We start from the raw sequence: 23134 nt of genomic DNA, 5'->3' as shown, positions 1-23134 counted from the left end.
AATCATATTTAATCTTCTCACAAATAGTTTAATATTAAATCATATATGTTCCACAAAATGTAGCTGTAAATCTGATAACTTGGACGTATACATTTGTAGAGTTACCGTTATTTGGTTATACCGTCCCTAATAAGATCACAAAACAACAACTGATTTGACATGATTGTTCTTTAAGTCCCTCCTGACCCTCATTATTTACGTGAGAAATATTTTTTAAATGTCTAACCTTTTGATGTTACAGTACTGCAAAACCTCTCTCCGTTGTAACAAAGGGATTTTTAACTTCCATTTCTGCAGAGTGGGAGAGAGTTTCTGCGAGGTTTTCACTGCCGCCATAAAACTGGCCAACTCCCCCAGGAGAAGGGGGGTCTTGAAACATTTGGTTAGCCAGAACCTTTGATGTCCATCCAGGAGGGCAAGTCATGACAATACCTATTTAGTTGACATTTCATTGGGCTTATTTAGTTGCTATCTATATGCCTTACATTTTACCTCACAAAAGAAGGTCCACATATTTACCTGCACAAACCAGAAGAAGACCAATACTGATGATAAGAGAGGTGGTCCTCATATTCTCCTCAGTCACAAGATACTGAATGTTTTGGGCCAGTGTTGTCGCAAAATACATTTTAGACATGGACCACTTACACCCTTGAAATCATTAGCACAACCCTTTATCGTTAGCAGTTATCACAACTAACATTATGTACTACAGCGTAACTTGTGTTTACATTTATAGTGGTACTCTGAAAGTAGTGAAAATACCTTTGTCAGTTGAGGGGGGAATTTGATCTGTATTGCGGAAGATCTGTGTTAAAATGCAGGGTGGGGGCAGCAGCGTAGCCTAGTAGTTAGAGCGTTGGACTAGTAACCTAAAGGTTGCAAGATCAAATCCCCAAGCTGATAAGGTATAAATCTGTCATTCTGTCCCTGAACAAGGCAGTTAACCCACTGTTCCTAGGCCATCATTGAAATAAGAATTTGTTCTTAACTGACTTGCCTAGTTAAATAAAGGTAAAAATGAATGTCATTTCGCCTTTAAATTTAATTAGAGCTATAACTTGGATCTTCCACGATACAATCAAATTGAGCCCTAATTCACAGGATGATTTTTCCAATGTAAAATATCCAAAAGGGAGAGACCAAGCCCCTCATTTTAGAATGCATTCCAGGGATATAGTATACATTAATAGCAAGGGTTTTATAGTGAAATGAAGGAGACCGTTTTGAATAACCTTCAGTGTTTAATTCAATAAAAATTGCAGTTGTAATCAATCAATCAAATATATTTATGAAGCCTGTTTTACACCACCCGATGTCACAAAGTGCTATACAGAAACCCAGCCAAAATCCCCAAACAGCAAGCAATGCAGATGTAGAAGCATGGTGGCTAGGAAAAACTCTCTAGAAAGGCAGGAACCTGGGAAGAAACCTAGAGAGGAACCCGGCTCTGATGAAGAGGCCAGTCCTCTTCTGTCTGGATGGAATGTCAGTCTTTAGCAATGTTAATAAGTGACTTTAAAGACTGCCATTCCATCCAGACAGTTGTGTATGAAAATAATGTTAAGGTAAGCTATGACATCGTGTTCTGAAAGAAACGTGTGCCCAGGGCAATCATGGGTAAATGGTATTTTATTTGCATAGCTTCAATTTCTTACAAGCATCCTTTGCGTCCTCATCATTGACAAGTTTGTCAATCAGTTTGTCTTTGTATTTATTGACAAGCTTCTTGCAGATGCCTTTGAGTATCCCCATGCTGCCACAAATAGAGTCCAGTTTAGCAGATATGTTTTCCTGCAAGTAAAAATATAGAGAGATAGATCACTTACAGAATATGTTTTTTTTATGTCATTGGTGACACAAATTAATTTGCTTACATAACATTGTGAGAATTGCAGAGATATAGCAGTATAAAGGGGTTTCTCAATTATTTCAATATGAACCTGACTAGGATTTATTATGGCTATAAAATATTGTATATTGATGAGACTGTTGTGTTTACACTATTAGCTTCACATTTTCAGAGTAAAAACTCAACGGACACTATGACAGCTCAAACCAAGTTTATTCTTCCCAGAGGGTCAATACAGTTGAATTAAACAAAGACATGTTTAAAATAGTTGTGGTATATGTACCCGACCTTGGGTGGAGTCTCCCTCCTTCTCGCTAAACATTTGCATCTTTATTGAATCTAAGATGGCGCTGCAGTTGGACGTGTGTATCTGTCTTTGTCTTATCCCGTGTCTTATCCCATGTAAATAGCCAGTCTTTTTCGTATATATGTTAATCTCACTTTCTATCTACAAAAAAAATATACTTTCCTGCAACACGCCTCACCCAGTGTGGTACGGATCTGCTATTTTTATACCTCATAGCTAGAACTTCCAACAGGAGCTAGCCAGCTAACTAGCTACTAGTCTTTGTTAGCCACGGCTAGCGGTCCTCACCTTTTTTCCCCGTCATCAGCCAGTCTTATCTCGGACAACACCTGCCAGTCTGCACAGTGCGATATCAACCCAGAGCATATCGGACTGCTTCTCTACATCATATCATTGGATTCCTGCCGCTCTGGATCATTACACCGGATCATTACCCCGGATCATTGCAGCTTGCTAGCTGCTAAAGAGTGGCTACTGTTAGCTAACACCTCTGTCCCAAAGCAAGCACCAGCTAGCCTTGAGCTAGCCTCAAGCTAGGCCGTCATTGAAAATAAGAATTTGTTCTTAACTTACTTGCCTAGTTAAATTAAGGTAATAAGAAAATTAAATATATATATACCAGCTAATGCTAGGGCTACAATACCTCCTTTGCTAATTTGCCTGAACCCTTTATTGTCAACATGGAGCCCCGTCAATCTATCACGACTGGATCGACATGATCGCCCGATGTGTTCTCAACAAGCTATTATGTTACAATGTTGCCGAAAAAACATTTACTAGCGCCAGCATGCTAGTTTTTCTAAATGCTGTGTCCAGTGCTCACCTAGCATAGTAGTGACTACCGAACAGCACCTTGACTCACCTATTGCTGCTCTTTTGACCCTATGATCACTCGGGTACACAGCTGATGCCCCCGGGACTGTTTCAATAACACAGTACCTACTTTTGTTTCACTGTCGGCCCCAGCCTCGAACTCAGGTCCTGCATGTACCTAACTTACCCACTCTGCCCATTCATCTCCATTTACCCGTTGTTGTCTTAGCTCTCCTGATCAACACCTGTGATTTCTTTATGCCTCTCTCTAATGTCAATATTCCTTGTCTACTGCTGTCCTGGCTAGTTTTTACTGTTTTATTTCATTGTAGAGGCCTCAGTCCCGCTCAAAATGCCTTAGATAGCAATTTCGTCCCACCCCACACACATGTGGAGACCTCACATGCTTTAACTTGTCCCTCCAGAGACGAAACCTCTCTCATCGTCACTCAACACCTAGGTTTACCTCCACTGTACTCACATCCTACCATACTCTTGTCTGTAGATTATGTCTTGAATCTATTCTACCATGCCCAGAAACCTGCTCCTTTTATTCTCTGTTCTCAACGCACTAGACGACCAGTTCTTATAGCCTGTAGCCATACCGGGGAGGCAGGGTAGCCTAGTGGTTAGAGTGTTGGACTAGTAACCGGAAGGTTGCATAGTTCAAATCCCTGAGCTGAGAAGGTACAAATCTGCCCCTGAGTAGGCAGTTAACCCACTGTTTCTAGGCCCTAATTGAAAATAAGAATGTGTTCTTAACTGACTTGCCTAGTTAAATAAAGCAACACATATCCTACTGTTCCTCTGGTGATGTAGAGGTTAATTCAGGCCCTGTAGCCCAAAGTTCAACTCCCATTCCCCAGGTGCTATCATTTGTTGACTTCTGTAACCGTAAAAGCCTTGGTTTCATGCATGTGAACATCAGAAGCTTCCTCCCTAACTGTATTTTATTCACTGCTTTAGCAGTGTCTAAATCCTGGCTTAGGAAGGCCACCAAAAATTCAGAAACGTCCATCCCCAACTACAAAAATGTTCGCCAAGATAGAACTTCCAAAGAGGGTGGAGTTAGCCTGCAGATTTCTGTCATGCTATCCCGGTCTATGCCCAAACAGTTTGAGTTTCTACTTTTAAAAATCCACCTTTTCCAGAAACTCTCTCACCGTTGCCGCTTGTTATAGACCACCTTCAGCCCCCAGCTGTGCCCTGGACACTATATGGAATTGATTGCCACACATCTATCTTCAGAGCTCGTACTGTTAGGTGACCTAACTGAGACATGCTTAACACCCCGGCCGTCCTACAATATAAACTAGATGTACTGAAACTCACACAAATTATCATGAAGCCTACCAGGTATAACTCTAAATCCGTAAACACGGGCACCCTCATAGATATCATCCTGACCAACCTGCCCTCTAAATACACCTCTGCTGTCTTCAGCCAGGATCTCAGCGATCACTGCCTCATTGCCTGCGTCCATAATGGATCCGCGGTCAAACGACCACCCCTCATCATTGTCAAACGCTACCTAAAACAATTTCATCAAGCAGGCCTTTCTAATCGACCTAGCCCAGGTATCCTGGAAGGATATTGACCTCATTCCGTCAGTAGTGGATGCCTGGTTATTCTTTAAAAGTGCTTTCCTCGCCATCTTAAACAAGCATGCCCCATTAAAAAATAGAACAAAGAACAGATATAGTAGCCCTTGGTTCAATCCAGACCTGACTGGCCTTGACCAGCACAAAAACATCCTGTGGCGTACTGCAATAGCATCGAATAGCCCCCGTGATATGCAACTTTTTAGGGAAATAGGTACCAATAAACACAGGCAGTTAGGACAGCAAAGGCTATCTTTTTCAAACAGAAATGTGCATCCTATAGCACAAACTCCAACAAGTTCTGGGACACTGTAAAGTCCATGGAGAATAAGAGCACCTCCTCCCAGCTGCCCACTGCACTGAGGCTAGGAAACACTGTCACCATCGATAAATCCAACGGCTGGCTTTCCACCTGGCTACCCCAACCCCGGTCAACAGCCCTGCACCCCCCCACAGCAACTTGCCCAAGCCTCCCCCATTTGTCCTTCACCCAAATCCAGATAGCTGATGTTATGAAAGCTGACAAAATCTGGACCCCTACAAATCAGCCAGGCTAGACAATCTGGATCCTCTCTTTCTAAAATTATAAACTGTAATTGTTGCAACCCCTATTACTAGCCTGTTCAACTTCTCTTTCGTTTCGTCTGAGATCCCTAAATACTGAAAAGCTGCCGAGGTCATCCCCCTCTTCAAAGGCGGTGACACTCTAGACCCAAACTGTTACAGACCTATATCTATCCTACCCTGCCTTTCTAAAGTCTCCGAAAGCCAAGTTAACAAACAGATTCCAGACAATTTCGAATCCCACCGTACCTTCTCCGCTATGCCATCTGGTTTCCGAGCTGGTCATGGGTGCACCTCAGCCACTCTCAAGGTCCTAAACGATATCATAACCACCATCGATAAAACACAATACTGTACAGCCGTATTCATCGGACTGGCCAAGGCTTTCTACTCTGTCAATCACCGCATTCTTATCGGCAGACTCAACAGCCTTGGCTTCTCAAATGACTGCCTTGCCTGGTTCACAAATTACTTCTCAGAGTTCAGTGTGTCAAATCGGAGAGCCTGTTCTCCGGACCTCTGGCAATCTATGGGGGTGCCACAGGGTTCAATTCTCGGGCTGACTATTTTCTCTGTATACATCAATGATGTCGCTGCTGGTGATTCTCTGATCCACCTCAACACCATTCTGTATACTTCTGGCCATTCTTTTGACACTGTGTTAACAAACCTCCAGACGAGCTTCAATGCTATACAACACTCCTTCCATGGCCTCCAACTGCTCTTAAATGCAATTAAAACTAAATGCATGCTCTTCAACCGATCGCTGCCCTCACCAGCCTGCCCTTCTAGCGTCACTACTCTGGACGGTTCTGACTTAGAATATGTGGACACCTACAAATACCTAGGTGTCTGGTTCGACTGTAAACTCTCCTTCTAGACTCACATTAAGCATCTCCAATCCAAAATTAAATCTAGAATTGGCTTCCTATTTCGCAAAAAAAGCATCCTTCACTCATGCTGCCAAACATACCATCGTAAAACGAACTATCCTACCGATCCTTGACTTTGGCTATGTCCTTTACAAAATAGCCTCCGTGTCACACCCTGGCCTTAGTATTCGGTGTTTTCTTTGTTATGTTGATTAGGCCAGGGTGTGACATGGGTGATTTATGTATCTTGTTTTGTCTAGGGGTTTTGTAGTCTATGGAGTTGTGTTCAGTTGAGTGTTCTAGGTAAGTCTATGGTTGCCTGGAGTGGTTCTCAATCAGAGGCAGGTGTTTATCGTTGTCTCTGATTAGGAACCATATTTAGGCAGCCATATTCTTTGGGTATTTTGTGGGTGATTGTTCCTGTCTCTGTGTTTTGCACCAGTTAGGACTGTTTTGGTTTTTCCACATTTTCTTATTTTGTATAGTGTTCACGTTTTCATCTTTCATTAAAGATGTTTATAAATAACCACGCTGAATTTTGGTCCTCCTCTCCTTCACAGGAAGAAAACTGTTACACTCCGACACTCAACTCAGCAAATTGGATGTAGTCTATCACAGTGCATTCCGTTTTGACACCAAAGCCCCATATACTACCCACCACTGCGACCTGTATGCTCTAGGTAAAGCCACGCCTTATCTCAGCTCACTAAAGCCTATTTATTGCCAACCCCCCTAATCTTACTACATTTGCCCACACTGTATATAGACTTTTCTATTTTGTTATTGGCTGTAAGTTTGTTTATCCCATTTGTAACTCTGTGTTATTTGTGTCGCACTACTTTGTTATATCTTGGCCAGGTAGCAGTTGTAAATGAGAACTTGTTCTCAACTGGCCTACCTGGTTAAATAAAGGTGAATATTTCTAGGCAGGAAACTAAGTGATACGGGCAATAAACTTTTTTTTCTCCTAACGTGACCAGACATACCTCGACCCCCTTCATCAATAATCCATGGCTATCTCCCCTCTCCCCTCACGCGATCGTTTTCCCTGCACTCAGCACATTCCAAGCTTAATTGCACACACCATATACCTTCCTCCTATACAGATAACCATTAACTTCTGGTGTAGACCCTCTAAATCTAAGCACTCAATAGTTCAATATGATACCTGAAAATGAATCCCAAGTTTAGAATACTAAAAAGTGTATTTGCATTATATTTATTAAAGAGTGTAAAGCTAACGTGAGTTTGTTCTGTGACTGTAAAATGGAAGGTGAGCAATCTGTCATCATTACCTTGTTATTATCACCATGCAGCTGGGCCTTGACCTTGTTGATGATGCGCTTACACGCAAAGCAGGTACCTGGAAGGACAGCTTTGATCTGAGGGAGAGGGAGACATTTTAGGTTACAAAAATGATCAGGTATTTACTTAAATATGACATGGCAAAATGGTATTTCCAAATAATGACATTAACCTAGATTAATGTTTCTTTCTTTCTTTGGGATTAATTAAAACAAGCATCACTGGGCTTAGTCTGTTTCTGCTCTCTTCACATGTTTGGCATGACAATGGGTTACAAGGAGTTGGGATGGTAGCACAAACAGACTGGCACTGGTGCTACCATTTTTTCATGCAACCTCATGCAAACCCCAATTTCTTTAGGCTTCCCAGCTAGCACATACCGTTCTGAGAATCATGTGTCTTAGAGCTTGGTGAGAGCGTTGTTGGCCTAAGGTTATTTTGCAAACAAACTTCCCGCAACTTTCTGGGAAAGTTGCTTCCCACAGACGTCAAATCGATGTCTATTCCACATTGGTTCAGCGTCATTTTCATTTGAAATGACATGGATACATCGTTGATTCAAAATGTGTGTGCCCTGTGGGTTGGCTTTGGAACATTCTCAGCACATTTAAGGAACTTCACATGAAACAATTTTATAAAATTACTTTAATATAAGCTTTCCTAAAAGTTCAAACATGGTTACATTTACATTTTGGTAATGTTCTCTGAACGTTCTCAACTCTTTTGACATTGGGAATGTTCTCAAATAGTTCAGTGAATGTTAAGAAACACCGTACTTCTGTGGGAATTTCATTACTTTAGCATAATGTCTCCTCATGGTTCTATTTAAAGTCATGTTCTCAAATTGTTCCACGAATGTTCAGAAGCAACGTTGTTCTGTGGGAATTTCTGTACTTAAGCATTAAGTTGTTTTCATGGTTCTATTCATTCATGTTCTCAAATCTTTCTGAGAAAGTTAAGAAAACCATAGACACAACTTGAACAAAGAATGCTATTTAAAAACATAGACATTCCGTTCTCAGCATGAACAAAACACTATCCTGTTAACTTCTTGATGCACCCATCCCGTTAGCGGGATCATTTTCATCAACACTCGCTGAATTTCAGTGCGCCAAATTCAAATTAAATTTCTAAATGTTCATGAAATCAATAATATAGCAATATAGCAAAACACAGCTTAGCTTGTTGTTAATCCACCTGGCGTGTCAGATTTCAATACAGCTTTTCGGCGAAAGCATAACAAGCATTTATGTCAGAGCATCTCTCTCAGTAGACAAAATATTACAAACACCTAGCAGCCAAGTAGATTGGTCACGAAAGTCAGAAAAGCAATAGATTAAATTGCTTACCTTTGATGATCTTTGGATGTTTTCACTCACGAGACTCCCAGTTACACAATAAATGTTCCTTTTGTTCCATAAAGATTATTTTATATCCAATATACCTCCATTTGTTTGGCGCATTATGTTCAGAAATCCACAGTCTTGAGGGGTCACGACATCACAGACAAATTCCACAAAGTATCCGTAATGTCCACAGAAACATGTCAAACGTTTTTTATAAACAATCCTCAGGTTTATATCCCTTTAAATGGAGCGAAGGCAGGCTATGGAACATGGAGCTTTCAAAATAGAAGCCACTTCCTGGTTTGATTTTCCTCAGGTTTTCGCCTGCAATATCAGTTCTGTTATACTCACAGACAATTATTTGACAGTTTTGGAAACTGTTTCTTGGCCTAAGAAATAGGCCGTTTCCAAATGGGTACGTTTTTTGCCAAAAACAAAAATCCTGCCCCCTACACTCAAGAAGTTAACCTTTCTGACGTAGGCGTTGCGCTAGCGACCCACCTCGACAACATCCGGTTAAATTGCAGAGCGCCAAATTCAAAATACAGAAATAGTCATAATAAATATTCATAAAATCGATATATTCATAAAATATTCATCTTATGCTTATATATACATCGGTTTAAAGATTAACATCTTGTTAAAACTTATTCGGGATAGGGGGCAGCATTTTAACTTTTGGATAAATAGCATGCCCAAAATCAACTTCCTGCTACTCATCACCAGAATATAGGATATCTATATTATTAGTAGATATGGATAGAAAACTCTGAAGTTTCTAAAACGGTTTGAATTATGTATGTGAGTATAAAATAACTTATGTAGCAGGCAAAACCCCGAGGACAAACCATTCAGTTTTTTTCGAGGTCACTGTCTATTCAACAAATTTTCATTGGGAAATTAGATTTCTAAGGGACTTGTTTGCAGTAACTACTTGTTTTTAGTTTAGTTTCCAAAGACTGTCACCAGTCTGGAAATTAGTTGAGGTTATTCCTTTGTGTAATGAAGAAGTACGGCCATCTTGAATCAGTGTAGCGTTATGTGTACTGTTTGAGAGTTGCGCAAGACTAGCAAGCCTGCTTGAGTTTGTTGTCGTCCTGTATTGACAACAGATAGACCTGTCTTCAATTTGTTCGATTATTAACGTTTAACCTCTAGTGACGAGCAATCCCGTATCCGGGAGCGTAATCATAGCCTCAAGCTCATTACCATAACACAACGTTTCCTATTCATGAAAATCGCAAATGAAATGAAATAAATATATTCAAACACAAGCTTAGCCTTTTGTTAAAAACACTGTCATCTCAGATTTTCAAAATATGCTTTTCAACCAAAGCTACACAAGCATTTGTGTATGAGTATTGATAGCCTAGCATAGCATTAAGCCTAGCATTCAGCAGGCAACATTTTCACAAAAACAAGAAAAGCATTCAAATAAAATAATTTACCTTTGAAGAACTTCGGATGTTTTCAATGACGAGACTCTTAGTTAGATAGCAAATGTTCATATTTTCCAAAAATATTATTTGTGTAGACGAAATAGCTCCGTTTTGTTCATCACGTTTGGCTAAGAAAAAGACCGGAAAATGCAGTCACTTACAACGCCAAACTTTTTTCCAAATTAGCTCCATAATATCGACAGAAACATGGCAAACATTGTTTAGAATCAATCCTCAAGGTGTTCTTCACATATCTATTCGATAATCTATCAGCGATGGCAGTTGGATTCTCATCAGAAGCAAACGGAAAAAATACTGCAGCTGGAGATTACGCAATAATTGCGACGGAGCACACCAAACGACCACCTGGTAGATGTAGTCTCTTATGGTCAATCTTCCAATGATATGCCTACAAATGCGTCACAATGCTGTCGACACCTTGGGGAAGCGACAGAAAGCCTAAGCTCATTCGTGGCCCTTTCACAGCCATATAAGGAGTCATTGGCATGAGGCGGTTTCAAAAAATGTGGCACTTCCTGATTGGATTTTTATCTGGGTTTTTTCTGTAACATCAGTTCTGTGGCACTCACAGACAATATCTTTGCAGTTTTGGAGACGTCAGAGTGTTTTCTTTCCAAAGCTATCAATTATATGCATAGTCGAGCATCTTTTCGTGACAAAATATCTTGTTTAAAACAGGAATGTTTTTCTTCCAAAAATTAAAATAGCACCCCCTATATCCAAGAAGTTAAAAATACCTAAAGTTGTATTACAAAAGTATTTTTAAATGTTTTGGCAAAGTTTACAGGTAACTTTTGAGATATTTTGTAGTGACGTTGCTCAAATTGGAAGCTGTTTTTCTCTGGATCAATCGTGCCAAATAAATTGACATTTTGGATATATATGGACGGAATTAATCGAACAAAAGGACCATTTGTGATGTTTATGGGACATATTGGAGTGCCAACAAAATAAGCTTGTCAAAGGTAAGGAATGATTTACATTTTATTTCTGCGTTTTGTGTTGCGCCTGCCGGGTTGAAATATGCTACTCTCTCTTTTACTGTTGTGCTATCATCAGATAATAGCATCTTATGCTTTTGCCGAAAAGCCTTTTTGAAATCTGACATGTTGGCTGGATTCACAACGAGGGTAGCTTTAATTTGGTATCTTACATGTGTGATTTAATGAAAGTTAGATATTTATATAATTTTATTTGAATTTGTCGCTCTGCATTTTAACTTGAAATTGGCGAAGTGGGACACAAGCGTCCCCCCTATCCCAGAGAGGTTTTAATCCAGCCGCAGATTTCAAAAAAGCTTTACGGCGAAAGCCTAACATGCGATTATCTGCGGACAGCTCTAAAATTAATCACTTACCTTTGAAGATCTTCATATGGTTGCAGTCACAAGAGTCCCAGCTATAATGTTTTCTTTGTTCGATAAAGTCCCTCTTTGTATCCCAAAAACTCAGTTTTGTTGTCGCGTTTTGTTCATTAATCCACACGCTACAAGGCGGTCATGCAGACAAATTCATTCTAATAGTACCGGTAAAGTTTGTCGAAACATGTCAAACAATGTTTACAATTAATCTTCAGGTTGTCAAATGTATAAATAATCGACAATAGCGTATTAAATAGAAAGGAAAGACAAAGAAAGGCGCGTAATCAGTCACGAGCGCAAACCAGCTCTGAATTCTTCCTCAGTCCACTGACAAAAGGTCTCATTCTTCTTCATTTTTCAGAAGACAAGCCTGAAACAAGGTCTAAAGACTGTTGACATCTAGTGGAAGCCATAGGAACTGCAATCTGGATCCTAACCCATTAGATACTGTATAGGCATTCAATTGAAAATACCCACATCAACAAAATCCCACATCCTGGATGGATTTTCCTCAGGTTTTCGCCTGCCATATCAGTTCTGTTATAATCATAGACATTAAACCTTAGAGTGTTTTCTATCCAAATCTACCAATTATATGCATGTCCTAGCTTCTGGGCCTGATTAACAGGCAGTTTACTTTGGGCACGCTTCTCATCCAGACGTCGAAATACTGCCCAAGCCATAAGAAGTTTGAAGTATGTTCACTGGGGACAAATTCCCTACCATCCAGGACCTCTATATCAGGAGGTGTCAGAGAAAGGCCCTAAAAATTGTGAAAGACTGCAGCCACCCAATTCATAAACTATTTTCTATGCTACCCCATGGCAAGCAGTACCGGAGTGCCAAGTGTTTGTCCAAAAGGCACCTAAACAGCTTCTACCCTCAGGCAATAAGACTGCTGAACAGTTAATCAAATGGCTACCTGCACAATTTAAATTTAACCCCTTTGTTATTTGTTTCTTGATCTAAATTGACTTCCTTGCACTGGCTCTATGCACACTCACTAGACTCAATCTACACACTCACACATACTACACTGACACTCCAACACACTCATACTGTCATGTTTTGTCATTTATTATCTTGTCTTGTCCCTGTGCTTCCCATTCTATTCGTTTCCCTCTGCTGGTCTTATTAGGTTCTTTCCCTCTTTCTATCCCTCTCTCTCCCCCTCCCTCTCTCACTCTCTCGCTCTCTCTTCTCTCTATCGTTCCGTTCCTGCTCCCAGCTGTTCCTATTCCCCTAATCAATCATTTAGTCTTCCCACACCTGTTCCCGATCCTTTCCCCTGATTAGAGTCCCTATTTCTTCCTTTGTGTTCCGTTCCTGTCCTGTCGGTTCCTTGTTTAGAATTCACCGTGCTGTGATTGTGTATCGCCCTGTCGTGTCGTGTTTTCCTCAGATGCTGCGTGGTGAGCAGGTGTCTGAGTCTGTCTGGTTCGAGTGCCTTCCCGAGGCAACCTGCTGTTCACCTGCTGTTCAAGATCGAGTCTCCAGTTAGTCCTCGTGATTTCGAGTGAAAGTTGTGTTTTTTTGTTTGTATTCACTTTACTGGATTAAAGACTCTGTTTTCGCCAAGTCGCTTTTGGGTCCTCTTTCACCTGCATGACACATACACACACACACACACACACGCGCACACGCACACGCACATGCACACGCACACGCACACACCACATACATATTGACAACACTCACACATAGACACACTCCCACATACACTGCTGCTATTCTGTTTATTATATATCTTGATTGCCTAGACACTTTTACCCCTACCCAAATGTACATACAAATTTCCTCAACTGCCTCGTACCCCTGCACATTGACTTGGAACTGGTGCTCCTTGTAAATAGCCTCATTGTTGTTTTTATTGAGTTACAATTTCTTTTTTTATTTAGCAAATATATGTGTTACTTTTTTAACTCTACACTGTTGAGAGTGGGCATGTAAGTAAGCATTTCACTGTAAAGTTGTGTTGGCCATGCCCACTAATTGACCACACCTGATCTCAACTAGAGTCTATGAGTATCCCCAACAGTACAAATTATTTGGTAGACCCGGACAAGCATACCAGATTCAACTTATTAACTAGTTATCAAACCGAATCAGGTGTTTTTGTCCGGGGCAGTACTCACTAATACAATACAATGAAAAGTCTCCAACACTACCTCGGCATGGTTGTCATCTCTGTCCATTAGGTAGTTCCCCCACATGTCCTCCTCCTCTTTCAGATTCCCCCCACCTTGAGACTTGAAGGACTGAGCAAAGGCTACAAAAAAAAGATTATATTAGCATTGTCATTTTATGACAAAAACGGTAACATCTTTACAATAGGTAAATGGTCAATCCATTTGGATTCAATCACTTTTTGACAGCACCCCTTTCGATTTGAATGATTCCGTCCATATATGACCATTGTAGGAGTGCTCAGAAAGTGACATTTTAGACCTGAATGCCAAGATATTAAAGAGATAAAAGTGTTCAATGTTTACATATTTTGCATAACCCACCATACTATGAGACATCCATGTCTTCATCACTGGGAAATATTCAATGGTTGAGATTAATATAATTTAAATGCTTACAAATGGGGTTGTCAAATATTTTATAATTTCTGGGGGGGGGGGGTTTAAAATAAAAAGTTTATATTTTTTACCTTTGAAAAAAATCAATGATCTAAAAACGTGAACATTTCTATTTTTTTTTCATGTTGACAGATGTTGTAGTTTAGACCCTATTCTACATCATCATCTAAGTTGTGTTGTGCCCGCCATCGGTTGAGACACAACATGCTCTTGAAGACAGGGTGGATATCATGTTTTGGCTGATAAATGTACTAAAATGTGAATCTAATGGTTGGAGGTCCACACATCAGAGAATGTTGACTTGAATGGGAATATCTGTTGTTAAAGATTATACTGTCAATCCTCCATAGGAAACCTATTGAAATCATAAAAGATACCAGATGCCATCTCAACCGATGGCGGAAACAACACAAAAAGCTCAGATTTGAAATAGGGTTTAAGCTTCAAAATAATCGGAGTTGAAGTGTTTTTAGATGCATTCTTTTTTTTAAATAAAATAAAATGTGAAGTAAGGGGGTGGATCAGCTTTAATATTGCAGATTGTTGCTTCCATCAATGTAATCGTCTGCATAATTTTCAATCCCCCATATATTTTGGGGGTAAATATATATCTATATACAGTTGATGTCGGAAGTTTGCATACACTTAGGAGTCATTAAAACTAGTTTTTCAACCACTCCATAAATTTCTTGTTAACAAACTATAGTTTAGGAAAGTCGGTTAGGACATCTACTTTGTGCATGACGCAATTAATTGTTCCACCAATTGTGTACAGGCAGATTATTGCACTTATAATTCACTGTATCACAATTCCAGTGGGTCAGAAGTTTACATACACTAAGTTGAATGTGCCTTTTAAACAGCTTGGAAAATTATATCATGGAAGCTTCTGATAGGCTAATTGACTTCATTTGAGTCAATTGGAGGTGTACCTGTGGATGTATTTTTTATTTTATTTATTTTACCTTTATTTAACCAGGCAAGTCAGTTAAGAACACATTCTTATTTTCAATGACGGCCTGGGAACAGTGGGTTAACTGCCTGTTCAGGGGCAGAACGACAGATTTGTACCTTGTCAGCTCGGGGGTTTGAACTCACAACCTTCCGGTTACTAGTCCAACACTCTAACCACTAGGCTATGCTGCCGCCCCAAGGCCAACCTTCAAACTCAGTGCCTCTGCTTGACATCATTTGAAAATTAAATTAAAAGAAATTAGCCAAGACCTCAAAAAAGGAAATTGTAGACCTCCACAAGTCTGGTTCATCCTTGGGAGCAATTACCAAATGCCTGAAGGTACCACATTCATCTGTACAACCAATAGTACGCAAGTATAAACACCATGGGCCGACGCAGCCGTCACACCGCTCAGGAAGGAGACGCCTTTTGTCTCCTAGAGATTAACGTACTTTGGTGCGGAAAGTGCAAATCAATCCCAGAACAACAGCAAAGGACCTTGTGAAGATGCTGGAGGAAACAGTTACAAAAGCATCTGTATCCACAGTAAAACGAGTCCTATATCGACATAACCTGAAAGGCGCTATAAAAAAGCCAGACTACGGTTTGCAACTGCACATGGGGACAAAGATCGTACTTTTTGGAGAAATGTCCCCTGGTCTGATGAAATAAAAATAGAACTGTTTGGCCATAATGACCATCGTTATGTTTGGAGGAAAAAGGGGGATGTTTGCGAGCTGATGAACACCATCCCAACCCTGAAGCACAGGGGTGGCAGCATCATCTTGTGGGGGTGCTTTGCTGCAGGAGGGCCTGTTGCACTTCTCAAAATAGATGGCATCATGAGGTAGGAAAATGATGTGTCTATATTGAAGCAACATTTCAAGACATCGGTCAGGAAGTTAAAGCTTGGTCACAAATGGGTCTTCCTAATGGACAATGACCCCAAGCATTCTTCCAAAGTTGTAGCAAAATGAAGTTAAGGACAACAAAGTCAAGGTATTGGAGTGGCCATCACAAAGCCCTGACCTCAATCCCATAAAATGTGTGGGTAGAACTGAAAAAGTGTGTGCGAGCAAGGAGGCCTAACAAACTGACTCGGTTACACCAGCTCTGTCAGGAGGAATGGGCCAAAATTCACCCAACTTATTGTGGGAAGATTGTGGAAGGATACCCAAAATGTTTGACCCAAGTTAAAAAAAAAATGAAATTGTGAAAAACTGAGTTTAAATGTATTTGGCGGACGTTTACATACACCTTAACCAAATACTTTTAAACTCAGTTTTTCACAATTCCTGACATTTAATCCAAGTAAAAATTCCCTGGATTTCTATTTGACATATATATTGTCAATTGTGCTGTGATGCTTCACAAAAGTACTGAACCTTTCTATTCTCATAGCTTCTACAGTTTGTAAATTAAAGATTAAAAAAATGATTATGATAAAATAATTATTATATTTTTGGTCGATTGACTATGACTTTTAAAATCACTCAGTATTGCTATCTGCAGCATTAGTACTAGGTAAATGTTGCTATTTTTCAAGTCGTCAGCCATTCCTGGACCTGTGACCAAAAACAAGCTACATATGGACAGTATCATTATAAATTATCTAATGCCTCTACTTTCCTCGCAGCAATATCTACAGAGCTGGGAAGATTGTATCCCCCATGTATATAACATTCTATTGGTTGCAAGAATTTTGTATAGACATTTTAATTGAACATTTTGACATTTTGAATCCGGCGTTGTTTTGCGCTTCAGTTCATAAACCATGTGCCATTGAATCAGTACATCGAAAAATCTCTTCCCAACTATTTTGCAACTTATATGGCACAGCTGTCAATTTTTTGGTCCTTCAATGAAATTGATATCTATTTTTATTTATCACAATTTTCTTTAACAATTTTTTGGTATTTAAGGACCAAGTTTCTTACTTTTGCCTCCTCCATTGTTGTGATAATGCTGCAATTAGTTTGTTGTAATTTTGGGTAGAAAAGACATTTCCGTATGTCTATGTTAGCTACATGTGTGACAACTCCACCAGTCCTATTTATGATATAATTTACAAAATTATACCTTTTTTTATTATTAAAAACAATGTTTTTTTTAATCAATTAGTATATTTCAGTTTAACCACAATATTTGTATTATTTGTTCTGTCTTTTCAGGTGGATTAAAATGAATTTGCAACCAAATTTCGAAGGCTTGTTTAAAAAATAACAAGATTTTGGAGATGATTTCGTTTTCAAATAATCAAAAGTGAACAGTTGTAATCTGAATAAAGAACATTTAATTTAATTTAACTAGGCAAATCAGTTAAGAACAAATTCTTCTTTATAATGACGGAGGATTAACAGTTAACCCACACAACAGTGGGTTAACTGCCTTGTTCAGGGGCAGAACAGCAGATTTTTACCTTGTCAGCTCAGGGATTTGATCGAGCAACCTTTCAGTTACTGGCCTAAAGCTCTAATATATATATAATATATGCCATTTAGCAGACGCTTTTATCCAAAGCGACTTACAGTCATGTGTGCATACATTCTAAACACTAAGTTACCTGCCACCCCAACACGGGGTGAGACATTCTTACTAATTTACTAGAGAACCATTTTGGATTTAAGTATAACTTTTGTATGACTGATGCCTTTAGTGACAGGGCAAATGCTTTAATATTAAATCATTTCTGCCCTCCGAATTCATATTTGTTAAATAAATCAGTCCTTTTATTTATTTATTTATTTATATTTATTTATTTATTTATTCTTCATATCATTTAGAAAGCAAGTCACTAGGTGTAGGCAAAACCATAAGCAAATACTGTGATATGACTAAATAATTCATCAGGGTGATTTTTCCACAGGTATTTTCCTTTCCATGGTAGCAAGATCTTACTGATTTTTTCTAAATTTCTATAAAAGTGTATTGGATTGATATCATTTCTTTATTTCGGGGGAAATATACTGAGTATGTCCACATCCCCGTCAGACCATTTTATTGGTAAACTACATGGTAATGTAAAAAATAATTTCTCATAATTCGGTTTTAATCCAGAGAGTTTAGAAAAGGTATCTAGATCCTCTGAGGTTGTGCAGGGATTCAAATTGTGGTTTTGAAAGAAAACATGAATCATCAGCGTGCAATGACACCATTTTTTAAACCATGGATTTCTAATCCCTTTAATATTATTGTTGGATCTAATTTTAACACCTAATATTTCAATGGCAATAATAAATATATATGCCGATAATGGATAACCTTGTTTTCCTCCAGTAAAAAAAATGTTGGTGCCATTTCTATGTTGAAGATTGAAAAATAAGTTGGTGCATTTTTCCGATATTCCATCCATTTCGCTTTATTTTTATAATATATTATACTGGATCTTTCTTGAATAAGTTCCTCCATTTCTTTTTGTTTTTCCTCTAACGTATTCTGTCTCTCTATGGTACAGTTTTATTGCTATTTAACTGTACTGTTAGTCCTTCAGTTTCCTTTGTTAATATGGACTCTTTTGACCAAAATTGCTTTTGTTTTATAGATGAGTGCTGAATTGCATGGCCTCCAAAGGCACATTTAAAAGTGCCCCATACAATAAGGGAATCTGCTGTACCTGTGGTATATCGGAAAAAGTCAGTTATAAATTATTCTGTCCTAGTTTAAAACAAGTTATTATCCAGTAGGCTTTGATTCAATTTCTAATATCCTCGCCACGTGGAAATTCTGTAAGAGTTTTATATATATGCCAATTATGTGATTATCCGACCGCATTCTGTCCCCTATCAACACTTTTTAAAGTTTTGGTGCCAGAGAGAATGACATAAGAAAGTAATCAAGACGACTAGCTTGATTAAGCCTCCGCCATGTATATCTCTCTAGGTCAAATATCCATATCCACTAATTCCAATATATCCATGACATTCATGATTTCCTGAAGTGCCTGAGGGTGATAGTTTGTAATGTGATTTTCCTTTACGGTCCATAGAGGTATTTAAAACCGTATTAAAAGCTCCCACCATAATAATAAGAGTCTAGTGTTGCTTGTAGAGTTGATACATTCTTATATATATTCAAAGAAGCTTGGATCATCATTATTTGGACTGTATAGGTTAATAAGCCATATTTGTTTATTGTCCAATAACATATTTAAAATAATCCATCTACCTTGATGATGTGTTTGGACAATTAGCACATTTAGATCAAAATGACTGTTAATTAATATCACCACCCCTTTTGAATTTCTTTGCCCATGGGAAAAATATATTCCCCCCCCAGTCCTTTTTCCACAAAACTTCATCTAAAATTGTTGAATGAGTTTCCTGTAAACAATAGATATTATATTCCTTCTCTTTAACCAGGTAAATACTGATATTATTTTCTTATTATCTTTCTTATGATCTGCCATATAAACATTACAATTATAACTGGCTATACTTATTTCACCAATTACCATAATGAAACACAAGTTTCTATTCTATTTTTCATAATATAAGGTTTGTAAACATACCATTAAAATATAACATGATGATTGAATGTCTAAAGCTGATTATATTTGATATTTGCATTGCTACTGAGTAAACCTCCAATTGGTCCCCACTATTCCACCCACTAAAAGCCCTCCTCATCCCGAGTTAGGTTGTCATCCCAATGCCCGGTAGACCGCCAAAAGGCCCCCAGGATCCCATGGACCCGAGAGACTGGGACCCATCCTTCGAAAAGAGCACCCAGTGCCACCCACAAAACAGAAGCAGATCAACTGTCAAATGCATTTCCATTGCCTTTACGTTGATTTGTATTATATATAGCCATTAAAAAATATATACTTTAAAAATCCTGTTTATCTTATTTTCCATAATTAGCCATTTATACTGTATATGTAGTAATGTAGACAGTTTATGCAAAGGATTTTTAACTCTCACCAGTCTCGCGATTTGCCAAAATTACATTATGGCAAACGTTTATGCAAAACTGAGCAATAAAATGGGCAGAAATGGGGAGATTTTATTAACCATTGTCATGTTAACAGTTTTCAAAATGACAATTCTTTATAAAAGAAAAATATGCAAGACATAATAAAATACTGTAGATTGACAACACTTGTAAGCATTTAAACTCAACTGTTTATCTTTTCCAGTGATGAAGACATGGATGTCTCATGGTATGGTGGGTTATGCAAAATTATTCAACTTTGAGCACCTTTTGTCTCCTGAATGTTAATCAGGACCAAAATGTTACTTTCTGACCACTTCTTCCATGGGCAAACATGTATTGTATTAAAATGGACTTGCCCTAAAGCTGGATTTCAATATGACATTTTTCTGACATATCACCCATATTTCACAAAAGAAGACCCATATATTTACCTGCACAAACCAGCAGAAGACCGATTGTGATGACCCTCATCTTCTTCTCAGTCAAAATGTAGAATGGATAATAAAGCAACTGTTGTAAGCCAGTGTAGTTAACTTGGTCCTGGTTGGAGAGCACAGAACGTCTACTCTTTTCTACCCATTGCCTCTGGTTTGATTGGTTGCCGTTGTGGAGGGGAAGGAGCGTTGTTAGCAAGGTTGAGGGATTGGATCAGAGCCCGGGCGGGGGGGGCAATATTGTCGTTTAAGGTATTTTATAAATGGGCATTGAAACACTATCAGTCTTCAAAGCGAAGATCAGAAAGCTGACTTCCTTTTTCACTAGCTGTACCACAAATACAGATAACTGCCCAAATAAAGGAAACACCAACAGAGTTTCTTAATAGGGTGTTGGGCATCCACGAGCCAGAACAGCTTCAATTCACCTTGGCATAGATTCTACAAGTTTCTGAAACTCCACTGGAGGGATGCAACTCCTTTCTTCCACAATAATTCCATCATTTGGTGTCATGTTGATGGTGGTGGAAAACGCTGTCTCAGGCACCACTCCAGAATCACCCATAAGTGTTCAATTGGGTTGAGATCTGGTGACTGAGATGACCATGGCATATGGTTTACATTATTTTCATGCTCATCAAACCATTCAGTGACCACTTGTGCCCTGTGGATAAGGGCATTGTCATCCTATGGGGGCGTAGCCATGTTAGCCTAGAAAATGGCCTTGCCCAGCATTGTTATACATGACCCTAAGCATGAAGGGATGTTAGTTGCTTAATTAACTCAGTAACTATGTGTGGAAGCACCTGCTTTCAATATACTTGTATCTATCCCTCATCTACTCAAGTGTTTCCATTATTTTGGCAGTTATATGTAAATGCTACATCCTGACTTGTGGCAACTCAGTGTGTGGCCTAAAACGTTCACAACCTAGAGCCAACACATTTTCTAAATGTGTACACAATTGACAAGCCCATTTACATGTTATATGATAGAAGTGCTCTCCCAACCATGCTAATGCATGACATTGAAATTAAGTGGAATGCTGCAGGGATTTGAATCTGATTTCACCTGACCACAACGCCTCTCCCTATCTGTAGTCTGCTGATAATGAGAGTGAACTTTAAAATGTATCAGCTATGTAGTAACAGGTTTAATGACCAAATAAATGCAGTAAAGCCAAATGGAAAAGGTTGCTGTTTGTGGGAGACTCGATTTAAATGTTTGTACACTGCCTTCGGAATGTATTCAGACTAATTTTTTTACACATTTGATACCTTAAAACCTTATTCTAAAATTATTTTTTTTATCCTCAGCAATCTACACACAATACCCCATAATGACAAAGTGAAAACAAGTTTAGACATTTTTACAAATGTATAAAATATTACAAACAGAAATAACGTATTTACATAAGTATTCAGACCTTTTGCTATGAGACTCAAAATTCAGCTCAGGTGCATCATGTTTCGATTAATCATCCTTAATATGTTTCTACAACTTGAATGGAGTCCACCTGTAGTAAATTAACTTGATTAGACATGATTTGGAAAGGCACACACTTGTCTATACAAGAGCCCACAGTTGACAGCGCATGTCAGAGCAAAAACGAAGCTATGGGGTCGAAGGAATTGTCCGTAAAACTCCAAGACAAGATTGTGTTGAGGCAAAGATCTGGGGAAGGGTACCAAACCAGCATTAAAGGTTGCCACAGTGGCCTCCATCATTCTTAAATGGAAGAAGTTTGGAACCACCAAGCAATCGGGGGAGAAGGGCCTTGGTCAGGGAGGTGACCAAGAACCCGATGGTCACTCTGACAGAGCTCCAGAGTTCCTCTTTGGAGATGGGAGAACCTTCTAGAAGGACAACCATCTCTGCAGCGCTCCACCAATCAGCCCTTTATGGTAGAGTGGCCAGACGGAAGCCACTCCTCAGTAAAAGGCACATGACAGCCCGCTTGGAGTTTGACAAAAGTCACCTAAAGACTCTCAGACCTTGAGAAACAAGATTCTCTGGTCTGATGAACCCAAGATTAAACTCTTTGGTTTAAATGCCAATAGTCACGTCTGGAGGAAACCTAGCACCATCCGCACGGTGAAGCATGGTGGTGGCAGAATCACCTGTGGGGATGTTTTTTAGCGGCAGGTACTGGGAGACTAGTCAAGATCGAGGCAAAGATGAATGGAGCAAAGTACAGAGAGATCCTTGATGAAATCCTGCTCTAGAGCTCTCAATCAAATGTATTTCTAAAGCCCTTTTTACATCAGCAGATGTCACAAAGTGCTATACAAAAACCCACCCTAAAACCCCAAACAGCAAGCAATGCAAATGTAGAAGCACGGTGGCTCAAGACCTCAGACTGGGGTAAAGCTTCACCTTCCAACAGGACATTGACCCTAACACAGTCAAGACAACGCATGAGTGGCTTCGGGACAAGTCTCTGAATGTCCTTGTGTGGCCCAGCCAGAGCCCGGACTTAAACCTGATCGAACATCGCTGGAGAGACCTGAAAATAACTGTGCAGCAACACTCCCCATCCAACCTGACAGAGCTTGAGAAGAACTGCAGAGAAAAATGGGAGAAACCAAATACAGGTGTACCAAGCTTGTAGCGTTACTCACTGCCAAAGGTGCTTAAACAAAGTTCTGAGTAAAGGGTCTGAATACTTATGTAAATGTGTTATGTCATATTTTTTTAAATTATAAATTACCTAAAAAAATATGCTTTGTAAATATGGGGTATAGTGTG

At 39.2% G+C, this 23134-nt stretch overlaps 1 protein-coding gene across 1 annotated transcript; it reads right to left on the bottom strand.

Annotated features, from left to right (window-relative positions):
• Window positions 1-1224: 1224 nt before the first annotated feature.
• Window positions 1225-20569, bottom strand: LOC124001240 (saposin-C-like). The gene is made up of 4 exons (XM_046307884.1): window positions 20384-20569; window positions 13649-13749; window positions 7305-7391; window positions 1225-1794 (listed from the first exon to the last, which is right to left on the bottom strand). The coding sequence occupies exons 1-4, from the start codon at window positions 20421-20423 to the stop codon at window positions 1633-1635; spliced, it is 390 nt and encodes a 129-aa protein (XP_046163840.1). The 5' UTR covers window positions 20424-20569; the 3' UTR covers window positions 1225-1632.
• Between the last annotated feature and the right edge of the window lie 2565 nt (window positions 20570-23134).

The sequence above is a fragment of the Oncorhynchus gorbuscha genome, linkage group LG17, assembly GCF_021184085.1.
Source record: "Oncorhynchus gorbuscha isolate QuinsamMale2020 ecotype Even-year linkage group LG17, OgorEven_v1.0, whole genome shotgun sequence".
Lineage (NCBI taxonomy): Eukaryota > Metazoa > Chordata > Actinopteri > Salmoniformes > Salmonidae > Oncorhynchus > Oncorhynchus gorbuscha.
This window is presented reverse-complemented; position numbering and strand designations above follow the sequence as displayed.